Consider the following 12,124-nt stretch of genomic DNA (forward strand, 5'->3'; position numbering starts at 1 on the left):
AGAAAATTTTGCTGCATATGTGATGAGTAAAGAAAAAAGAGGAGAGGTGAAGAAGAGAAGAACGGAGAGAGAGGGAGAGCACGATGTGCACAATGCAGCGATAATGACCTAGTAAGATACACAGCGTACAAAATATATGACGGGAAGGAAGGGAAGACAAGAAATGATTCGACAATGCACTGATATTAATTTGTATTGTAGGGAAGTATAAGAAACAATTTCAATTTCCTCTTAAATGAATTCAGAGAGGGGGCAAGTGGAATGTCAATGTGAATAGAGTTCCAAAATTAGGGGGCTGTATAAATAAACGTGTTTTGAGCTAGAATGGTTCTCAGCAAAGGTAAATGAAAGTAATTACAATTCCGAGTTGGGTACTTACGAGAGGATTTATTTAGGGTGAACATCATCAAAAACGAAAGGAAGCATAAATGATGTTGTTATTATAAGAATACATAAACTGGCTCAACTGAAAGAGATAAAGATCTTTATCTTTAACTATTCTATGGACATAGATTGATGGATAAGTACCAAAAGGGATAATTACATTTCTTAAACGGCAGAGTATTATAATTTCTCTCATATTCGTTCGCTTTTCTTAAATTTGATTCTATTTCATGTTATGATGGATGTTGATATTTTCTATATGATGCATTAGTACAATGCATATTTTACCACGTCTGTAAAGCACTGTTGTGGACAGAGATTATTTGTGGGCATGCCTCTTATTTGTTTGTCTTTGCAATCATTATGCAAAGTAGGACATTGCTCAGGTGAAATCAGTAGTCAGCCTGCTACTGAAGACGACAGTGTCGTGAAGGGTACGCTCTGTCCAGTCCAGTTAAATTTGTGGTTCATTTGTTATTAATGTTATTATATACCCAGTATACATTTCTTTTTCGTACTCCTTTGCTTTAGCCACATGTTTTAGCCACATTTCGGAGTGTGGAGACCCTGTTGCTAGACTTCTTTTCCGAAACAACGATACTTCGTCTGAGTCCGCCAAACACTATCTAAAGTCGAAGATATTTATTAACTTTAATTGACCGGTTTTTAAATCGTTTGTACTATTAAAGTGAATCGGTATTCGTTGAAGGTTGATAAAAAAACTGCGTAATTTTTGTATGAAATTGTACTTATTATATTACTTCTACTCTACTAACCCTCTAACACGCCAAAAATCATGAACAATTCTCAAACCACAACGATATTTATGGATTTCTTTGAAGGTGTCGTGGCGCCTCATGTGCGACACCCTCTAACAGTAAATGCTCCCAACCTTGTTTCCATGAAAATAAGACATAAAACAGCCTAATCAAAATCTTTCAACACTTAAATGTTTGGAATGGTTTAAAGAGCCAATTCATTGATTTGTGACGAATAACATTCACCTAAATTTTAATCGAATTATAATAATATAGTTGGGAGAATTGAGGAATCGATCAGATCAATTTTTCCCAATTTATATCATTAATAATTGTCCGTTTTTCACTCAAACTTTCAGATTATCTTTAATTGTACATCTCGCGTTGAATTCACTACCTTGGTACCATTTTCTGTCATCTGAACAATGTTACTAACTCACTTTAAGGTAGTGGGCCCTAAGGTTTAAATAATTTGTAAATCATGTATTCATTAATACATTGTTGTGTGAACCATTACTAAGAAAATATACATACCCGATTATAGGGGAAATTAAAACAAGTGCTTTAAATGTATAATAACCTGTCTGCTATCTTTTATCAATGTGTAATATTGATTTATATTGTACTAGTTGTACGAGAGTCTACAAAAAGGTTTTTAGGTATGTTCCTTCTAACCCCCCCCCCCCCCCCCCCCTCTCTTAAATCTTGCATACCATCTCAAAACATAAGGGAAACACTTTTGCGTTATAACACACGCGTATCCATTTCTGGTATAATAAACATCAGTATTACTACATGTTCGAGGACACACACATTTGTATAAATATAACGCCCCGAGGACGATCTGGAAATTTACTGCATAACCGAGGACCTACTTTTTGCATGCTAATAGAGCACCTACATACACATTCCCCTATATGAAAAGGCATCAAATTCCAAACAATTTACAGAGTTTTTTTTAACCGCGGACGTCCTCGAAATGCGAATGGTCGTCTAAGTGAAGGTAAATTTCTTATTAGTGTCCTCGGTACTCTCTCTTATACACATACACACATACACACTAGAGCCTCATGATGCAGGCAAAGACCAAGAAGAAAAAAAAGAAGAACACTTTCAGTCTATAAAATCATATGGAATGTTCACACACTTCCTCATAGGAGCACAGTTCAGTACAAAAAAGGATACAAAATATACAAACAATATGCAAGTGATATGATTTACAGTTTTACACACTGTCATTTATATTTACCTGCAATAAAGTGAAATAAAGCGAATTAATTTATTAAAATTGATTTTGTTGATTGTCTCAAATTGGCTCTAAAAATAAAACCCAAAATTTAAGGCACAGAGAATAAATTGCATCTTCCCTGACTTTAAACATGTTTTCTAAGTAAAAATACTAACAATTAAAGATAAACTTTAGTACTGGTAATGCGATTGCATTGTGAAAGAAAAGGTGTGGAAAGGATCAGAAACAGTTGATCATGTAGCATGTAAGTATTGGTGTGCACTGCAAGGTTCTGGAGTCATCAAAATCAATAAAAATTGACACAGTCTAGGTAAAGTAACAAGCACTGTACACAGAAAGCTATATATGGGACAACACACATGGTGTCGGGGCTAGTACTACCTTGATTTCCTTGTCTTTCTATGCTCATTACTCAGCCAGTATACATTTTCTTCCAAAATTGTTTGGCATTTGTCATTTATTTGTAATCTTGAACATTCAGTGTAAATTTCGTTTGATTCTGTGAGAATTAATTTTCTTTCTTTTTTTTACCAGAACTGGAGTTTATTTTTAATGTAGATACATTATGCATAATTGTTTTCAAACTTTCATCTAAATAAAAAAGGGAACCTAGACGAAACATTTATTTCTAGTTTCAGACATGTTTTAGGACAAGAAATATTAAATAGAGATATACTATGCAGAACATTAAGATATTCAGAATTTACTTTGTTACAATATTATCTCAAATTGGTTTGTAAAGATAACAAACATTAACCAAGGTACATGAAAGCATATGTGAAAATTGCAACCCCTGTTCGTTTGTATGGTATAAATATAAATTGAATACAGTGACCTAAATAAACATGTACTTCTCATAACTTGTATATAGACACAGACATGACTTGATCACAAAGGTTAATGAGGGCAGGGAAAACTCGATATAACGAGGTCGGCTATAGCGATGTAACGCTTAGAACTAGGCATCATCACAGGCCCAAATCTGAATTGCATGTAAGTCTATGGCAGCATGAACCTTTTATAGAGAGATTGGCTGTAACAAGATGTAAAGTTTTACAAGCTATTAAATATAGCATCTTAATCATTCCCATTACAACGAGCAATTTCACTGCTCTTCGAGTGTAGAGGTCATTGGATAAAACTAACTGAGCACAGTGAAAGATGTATAAATGTTAAACAGTGATATCATACAGACCATGACATATTCAGGAAAAGCACTCGTACTGTTTCTTAAAATGAATCAGGAAAATTATTACCCATATCAGACATCTGAGCTGGTCATTTACAAAACCGTATTGCCCTAGTTTTCATTAGCAGTGGGAACGGAAGGGTATATTCTTTTTATTTTCCTTGGTCTCCCTGCCCGTACACTTTGAGTGTAGAGACAAGTGATAACATAGTCTTGTATTGACAGCGCCGTATTTTGTCATTTTCATTGCGCATCTATTAAACCTGTGCACTTTGCGCACACTCTATTGTGACGTAATAATTACACCCAAGGCACACTGTTTGCAGTACCTATATCAAAAATTTCGTCAAGCACTGCTGGTTGACAAAGTTTGTTCAGTTCTTTGAGATTATCATGGTTGATTTATGTATTTGCTCTAGATGTCTGATTTGGATAACAATAACAATATTGACTGGCTTAACTTTCGGGAGATACCACATATATTGCCCTCTCAAGACCCATAAAGACCCTCGTCTTTGACTCGGGGCAATATGAGTCTAGTTTTGGCAATATCTGGGGTATCTCCATCAAGGCCAGTCAATATTATACAAATATTGGCACAAAAAAAATAGTTTTCAATTTAACATGCTTTTTATCCATCAGAATAAATATTGCATACATGTTCAACATATTAAGCAATATACTGTTAAGACTAATATCTAGAGATAACCATAAAAAAAGCAGATGAAAACTATAATATTGGTTGACATTCCTTCTTAATGTTTGGCTAGCTATGAGCTTACAAGTTATGACGGTGACTAACCCTGTACAAATAATAAGTACTAGATTATATTCTACTTAGGTATTGACTAATTTAGACAAATGATATGGAAATGCATATGGCATATGAATGAGTTGACAACTAAAACTCGATACATGATAACATTGAAGATTTATCTTGAAGAATTGAAAGCATTCACAAACTTTGTACAAACACAATGTATGCAGCAGCCTTTCTAGGCTCTATACACAGGTCATTTTTCTAACATTCATTATAATATTTGGCTAGCTACAAATTTACAAGATATGAGAGTGGCTATAATTCTGCAGAAATATTAGATTAATGCACTTAAAGATTGACTCGAGACAAGTGATTTGGCAACATATTAGGCATATGAATGAGATGATACTAACACTTGATACATGATACCATTTATTTTAATTGCCTTGATGAATCTACAGTATTAAGTATTCACAAACCTTGTATAAATATGACACATGTTGTACTATTTCTGTAAGTTCTAGGCTCTGTTAATATGTGACAACTAATAAAGTGACGACTAACACTTTCTGTTACATAAACTGTAATTTTCATTATATCTATAATTTTCTCTCGGTAACTATGTTAATTTATTATGGGCGTTCCCAACTCGAGCTATACTTTCCGGGTTTTCGCCTCCTTCCGTATCTGAATTATTTACTGTATACTCTATGTTGAAATAATTGTTACATATATCATGTATATATACACTGTGTTTCATATTGTACTGTTGAGAAGGAAATAAATGTTAATAAATACAAACAAACCCCCCCCCCCAAAAAAAAAAAAAAACAAAAAAAACAAAAAAACATAGACATCTATAATGTGCAACATATTCACCCAGAGGGTGCTGAAGGTGCTTACAATGAGCTACATATAAACTATACTTAGATACAATTACGCTTACATAACATTATACATGGTAACAAAAATGATATAAGTTAAAGTTGGCCATTAGATAAGTTTTTAGACCGGCCTTGAAATGATCTACTGATCTACAGTCCTGAAGTGTAAAAGGGAGACTGTTCCACAATCGGGGAGCTGCTGAGGCAAATGCTCGATCTCCCCATGATTGTCTCATTTTTCTGGTCTTAGGGATGATCAGAGTTGATGTATTGGCAGAACGGAGACCAGAACGACCAGGCTTGCGAAAGTTGACGAGATAATAACAATACATATATATATATTTTATAAGATATTTACCTCGGACATACATTTTATTAAAATCATTCTTATTCATGAATTTCACAACAGTACTGCATTAGAAATGGAATCAAAACATTTCTGTGACATTTTTGGTCTTTCAGCTCCTGTACATGGATAATCTGTAATTCCAAGCATATTGGATTATAAGATCATAATAACTAAAAAAATGTCTCTAAAACGAAACAGTAAGTTGCAATGGGTAAATAGATAGTCTTGTATTCACCAATCAAAAACATAACTTGTAATATTGACACACTGTTTTGGATGTGAATTTTGTTTCCAAGAAATTCAGTAATTCTGAGCATATTGGATTAAAAGATAATAATTTTTAAAATGTCTCTAAAACGAGACAGCAATTTGCAATGGGTAAAAGTATACAGTCTTGTATTCACCACCCCAAAACAAATATTGTAATATTGACACACTGTTTTGCTTGTGAATTTTTTTTCCAAGAAATTTGACCCTCTAATCCTCTTATTTTGGATTAAAAGATATTTTTTTGAAAATGTCTCTAAAACGAGATTCTAAGCTGCAATGGGTAAATGTATACAGTCTTGTATTCACCACCCCAAAAATAAATGTTGTACTATTGACACACTGTTTTGCTTGTGAATTTTATTTCCAAGAAATTTGACCCTCTAATCCTCTTATTTTGGATTAAAAGATATTTTTTTGAAAATGTCTCTTAAACGAGATTCTAAGCTGCAATGGGTAAATGTATACAGTCTTGTATTCACCACCCCAAAAACAAATTTTGTACTATTGACACACTGTTTTGCTTGTGAATTTTGTTTCCAAGAAATTTGACCCTCTAATCCTCTTATTTTGGATTAAAAGATTTTTTTTTTTTAAATGTCTCTAAAACGAGATTCTAAGTCTTGTATTCACCACTCAAAAATAAAAGTTGTAATATTGACAAACTGATTTGCTTGTGAATTTTGATTACATCACTTCCAAAAATTTGATCAGGTTAACTAGCTGCTTCGGGCAGTGGTCAAAATCTTACAAAATGATATAGGAGTGTCGTTTTCAAGTGGTTTAAGGCGTTTGACTGGCGATGCGAAGGTCGAGGGTTTGAGTCCCGACATGGCACTAATATCCTTTGGCAAGATATTAACCTGCACCAGGGAGTGGAGATTGTGCACACACTGTGTGCGGGCAAGTATTGAATCCAATGACCAGGGTAATAATATATCTGTAAAGCGCTTAGAGACATCATAGATGTATTAAGCGCTATATAAAGGCAGAATTATTATTAATTATCATTAAGGCCACATTACCTGACATTCAGGAATGCTTATCATCAAATAATTCTTACATATATATATATATATATATATATTTTACCCATTCATGTTCTATGAAATATGAAAGAACAGTTGTATTTTTGGTGTAGAAACAAGACCCTGAGTTGTTTGATTGCCGCCAAGCACATCTTCATCGAACTGACGAACAAGGCAACGTGGAAATAATGCTGCAATGCTGCAATTATTTGATTTTAGCCACCTGAAACTCACACATTTTGTTTGTCTAAGAACTGATATTTGATTCTTATTTATATATTCTCTTTATATGCCACAGAAATAATCTCCCTGTGCTACTTTGTACCTATCGTGGGATAGATTATAACAAAAGCTTCAAGATCACTTAACTCATAGCCTGCCATAAGGCTGCATGCACGCTACCGTTATAGTGCTTTGTCCATGCAAGCGAGCCATTGCTTCGATGCTTCATGCATGCTTTCATGCATTCGTAATAGCAGTTATTGTTCATGCTCATTGCAGTGTGCTGTGTGTTTCGCATGCGCTATTCATAGAACCATCGCGTTAATCAGATTATCTTAAAATAAACCTGGCACGGGGGGATTTGGGGCTTGGCACAATGGGGATTAGCCCTGATAAGAGTTAACTGCTTCTAGTACCATTCACAATAACGCAACAAACATGATATAACAATATGTTTTAGCAACATCATTGCACGTAACCAGGATGACCTGTAGATAACAAAAACCAAAAAGCAAAACAAAATAGCAGTTTTCATTAAAAAATTGACAGCTCTTTAACTTTAAAAATATCATTATAAGATGTCTGTTCATAACAGAAAATAAATGTCACAAAATCATACAAAATTTTACTTTCAATGTTCAAAAAAGTACAACTACATAATATCTGCAAAGCAATCTGGTAGAATATATAAAAAGCTGATAAATAAATTGGCAAGATAAAATAAGTACTACGGCTTAGTCGTATTGATCCTCATGCATAGCATGTGGTCAAAGTACAGTGAGCTTTTTGATAAAGTGAATTGCAAGCATAATTTCATTAGTTTATTTTCTATTCAGATTGTCAGACGAATTCACCTGCTTGTTGATAAACAATATAAAATCTTTTCAAACAAATCCCTCTTCCCCCTGTATAGAAGAGCCTGTATTTGTTGTTATGAGCACCTGGGTAAAGTGTGGCAAATGTAGATTAACGTCTAGTAACCCTTTTTAATATCAATCTTATCAAGCCCATATTGGAGAGCCTAAAATTGCTGTTCGATCACCTGGGTGAAGAGTGTCAAATGTGGATTAATGTCTAGTAACCCCTTTTCAATTCCATCTTATCAAACCTGTCCTGGAGAGCTTGCATTTGCTGTTTGATCTCCTGCATGATGGTCATCGTCTCAAGCTGCTCAATCTTGGAGTCGATGGCATTCTCAGACAGCATGTTGAGCTTGTTCCTCATGTCACAGATGTGCTGGGCCATGTCTTCGATCTTCATCTCCGTTGTTTTGGTGAATTGCACACTCCCCTGAAATGACAGAAAACGAATAATGCAATTTTTGTTAGTATTACAGGGGGCCGTTTCTCGAAACTGTCATAAGTCTTATAACCTCTTGGACATCCCTTTGAAACGTGTGTTATAGAATATATACGCGTTTCTATGCGCTTTCCACAAATTTTGACTTATGACGGTTTCCAGAGCTCTTTTGATGCTTTCTACTCCTTTATTGCTCACTTCTTTCTTGATTATTTTTTTTAATTAATAGGTATTTCTGGTGTAAAAGATTCCATAAGGGCAATATCGAGCGACACAGAGAATTACGATGTCTCTTGGTCAATTAGACTGGATAACCGAAAAACTCTGTTTAAGGTCCAAAGGAATCAGCTCTTCTAAATTAGCAAAAATGATAGGTAGACAAATGATTATTAGACCATGTGGATGGTAGATGGGCTGGGAGTAGACCATATGGGAATAGGCCAAATGGGTAGTAGACAAACTGATTGTAGACCAAACAGCAATCAAACATTAAAACGTCACTAAAAGGTGATGGTAAACTGTTATGGGGTATCAACTGGAAGAAATCATAGAAAAGGCTGGAATATAGAGGGTACTAAGTTTTACCGTCTTCTCCAGTTCTTCGAGAAATGTCACCAGCTGATCGTGTATCTCCTTGTACCCGATGGCCTTGAAGTAGAGCTTGTGCATGGGCGAGATTTCCGTCCTGATACTTTTCACCTGGTCTCTCAGAACACTGCGCTTCCAGATCAAGAGGACAGAGTTGTCCTGGACATCCAAGATCCCCTTAGCCTAAATCGAGTATCATATAAAAGGAGCAAACAAATAAAACAGTTAACTGCATGACTCAAAGTAGCACATCAAATCAATGTTGGGGCTGAGATTGGCACCCTTATGTCTTTGATTAAGTGTCAAGTGCACTTATAAAGATATATGTTTACATAAAACTTGCTGAGGTATACAAGCATTTTTTAAATGAAATTTGAAGATCCCAAAGTCCCCCCAAAAAGAAATGTTTTCCATGACAAGAGGAATACCTGCAAGATCAAGGGTTGCTTGGCCTTAAATTGTCAACTTGTACATATTGCAGTCAATACATTCCTAGTGGTGCTCATAAAATATTTCTCTTTCGCAACAAGAGAAAATGTATATATTTTGAAGGAATTCCTTAAATGCTGTGAGCATCAAAATTAGCAGTCTAGCATAGCCGGATAATGTTGGGGCGCCTTGAGGACCTTGCAAGGTCGATATGTGTGCTATATAAGAATCCAATATTGCTATTTTTTTAAAAAAATTATAAAACAGAAGAAAATGTCTCTTGCACATGTATTTATCAAAGAAAAGAAAAAAAATATATGCTTGGATAGAACCTCTTTGATAGAAGTCTGGATGAAATAGTGAAGTAAGGTATACAGATAATACACAGAGAATAAAATCTGGAGTTTCCTACAAGATTAAACTTACCTCAAGCGTACGTTTACACATTATCGCCTTTTTCTGAATGATTTCAATGTCATACACAGCCAAACCAGTCTGCAATATAAACAAATCAAAATGTGAAATATAAACATTGTTTTTTTTCAAAATCACTTTATTAACAATCATGATATCAACAAAGGAAGTAATGGAGTATAACTTAATAACTAAATAACAGGGTGGACTTCCCCTTTAAATATGTTGTCTGTCTGGCGTCACAAGGTAGCTAACTACACAAATACGAGATGCATGAATCGAATGCAGAAACAATACATGTTTCTAAAAACATATAAATATATCTTGAAACTAGATATGTATTATTTTCAAGAAATATAAATCTGGAAAAAAAGAATTAATTTTTCACATACTTAAAAATTGTTTTGTGTTTTCTGTTGACTCAAGAATGAAAGAGAGGCTGCTTAAAAAAGTAGGGGCTTTATTGAGTACTTTTAGATGTAAGTTTTAATATGCCACATTCTCGAGAAACATAAATCGGGACAAGTAAATTGTTCAAATACTTACAAATTACAAAAGTTGTTAAGGGTATGAATAATTTATTTGTTAACTGTTTACATTCACTTATATTGACTACATCATTACATTAGTGTGATAGTTAGACTTCTTACCAGGAGATTCATGATGAGTATTGGCATGAAGAATATGAAGAGAAAAAAGATAATGTGTGTAGAGGCTGGATAGAAGACCATTTTTGTAAAGTTCACAGAGGCCACGGGTTGGTAGAGGTAGTCGAGGGAATGAAAGACAGTATCGAAGTTGAGCTCTCCGCTTGCCATGCTCAGGATCTTTGCTAGGGAGTTCCCCAGGGTGTGAAAGGGTGCCTAGGAAGGTAATGATATCAAGTTCAATTTCAGTTAATTCCAGTCAAAGAATTTACACATACAAATCAGCACAGATGTAAATCATTACAAATGGAATCTAGGTTACCATAAAAGACTAAGGTGGCCTTGTTTCGATAGTCCCCTTATGACAAATGTTGAAAGTGCTTAAAAGCATGAGGAGAGTACAACATAGTTTTAATACATGAATATGCCAACTAAAACCCAACTAAAAACATTCAAACATAATGCTTATAAAAACACATAGAAGTGGGCTCTAATGGGGAATTTGACATTGTTCCGGCGTTTACCTAATGACAGGTGTCATCAATCACTAGGATTAGCCTTCAGTTTTATGACCAAAAAGCTTTATGCAATGCTCTGTTTTATCCCGATATGGTAAAGTAATTTGTTTACTTTTTCCTCACCCAAGACTCCCCAAGAGACTAGGGTCTATTTCTTGATAGGCCTAAAGGTTCGCTGTGTGCAGACTTGAACACACATTAATGGTATTTCCACAAAGTCTGGTGTCATTGACAATATTTACCTCTTAAAGCATTCTTGAGGGCAACCAACACAATATGTATTTCCAGAAATTTATGTCTCCTATCTACAGTACTATATATAACTGCTGGCTGTTCAACTACTCATACTCTTATGAAAGGCATAAGACTCTCAATTCCTTTAATTCAACATCTAAAGAAATGGTTGTAATGCTTTATAGTTCCATGAAAAAGAAATTATAATCAGAGATTTTTTTAGACAGTCCATACCTGATTTAAAAGCAAAATACAGAACACCACAGCAAAGGCGATTGCGAAAATGCCGACAACAAAGATGAAGTTCAGAAGAGTAGATAGCACCTCTGTTTAAATAAGGAAAAACCAGAAGATTCAGGGCATAAGAATTAGCATTGAAATATAACTGTGAAGCCATGAAATGATAGAAAAAGATCCAGCACGTTCTCTATTTTGTCACAAATGAATAATAATAATTACAAAAAATGATTATTTGTAAAGCGTCATATCCATTTCACAGAAATGCATATTAAAGTGCTGCGAGCATAGATGAAAAAATGAAAGTAAATTACGATTATTATTAGCAGTAGTAGCACTGGAAGAAGTATCATAATTATTATTATTATCATTATTTGTATCATTATTGTTGTTATTATTAGGTGATACGTAACGAAGTCAACGTATCACCTTTTGATTTCGTCAAGATTTTTCTTTATTATTATTATTATTTATTTTTATTATTCTTCCTCGAATTTGTTCGCAGGATATCTCAAGACTGAATAAAGCCATTATCATGAAACTTTCAATGATGATAGATCTTAGTCTAACTTAGAACTGTGTGACTTTTCAGACAGTCAAGGTCATCGTGACGTCATCCAGGCGCCATTTTGTGAAAATCAACTTATGATCATATCTTCATAAAGGAA

The 12,124-nt window shown here is 34.4% G+C and overlaps 1 protein-coding gene across 1 annotated transcript in view; it reads right to left on the reverse strand.

Annotated features, from left to right (window-relative positions):
• Positions 1 to 6,914: 6,914 nt before the first annotated feature.
• LOC584708 (transient receptor potential cation channel subfamily A member 1 homolog) overlaps positions 6,915 to 12,124 on the reverse strand; it is a 28,479-nt gene continuing 23,269 nt past the window's right edge. The window contains exons 21-25 of the mRNA XM_030993205.1: positions 11,454 to 11,545; positions 10,471 to 10,683; positions 9,833 to 9,901; positions 8,975 to 9,160; positions 6,915 to 8,380 (exon numbers count right to left, since the gene is read on the reverse strand). Of these exons, the coding sequence (XP_030849065.1) occupies positions 8,165 to 8,380; positions 8,975 to 9,160; positions 9,833 to 9,901; positions 10,471 to 10,683; positions 11,454 to 11,545 (776 nt within the window). The 3' untranslated portion in view covers positions 6,915 to 8,164. The remainder of the gene's footprint in view (positions 8,381 to 8,974; positions 9,161 to 9,832; positions 9,902 to 10,470; positions 10,684 to 11,453; positions 11,546 to 12,124) is intronic.

This window comes from Strongylocentrotus purpuratus, unplaced genomic scaffold, assembly GCF_000002235.5.
Source record: "Strongylocentrotus purpuratus isolate Spur 01 unplaced genomic scaffold, Spur_5.0 spur5_scaffold_20, whole genome shotgun sequence".
In the NCBI taxonomy this organism is placed as follows: Eukaryota; Metazoa; Echinodermata; class Echinoidea; order Camarodonta; family Strongylocentrotidae; genus Strongylocentrotus; species Strongylocentrotus purpuratus.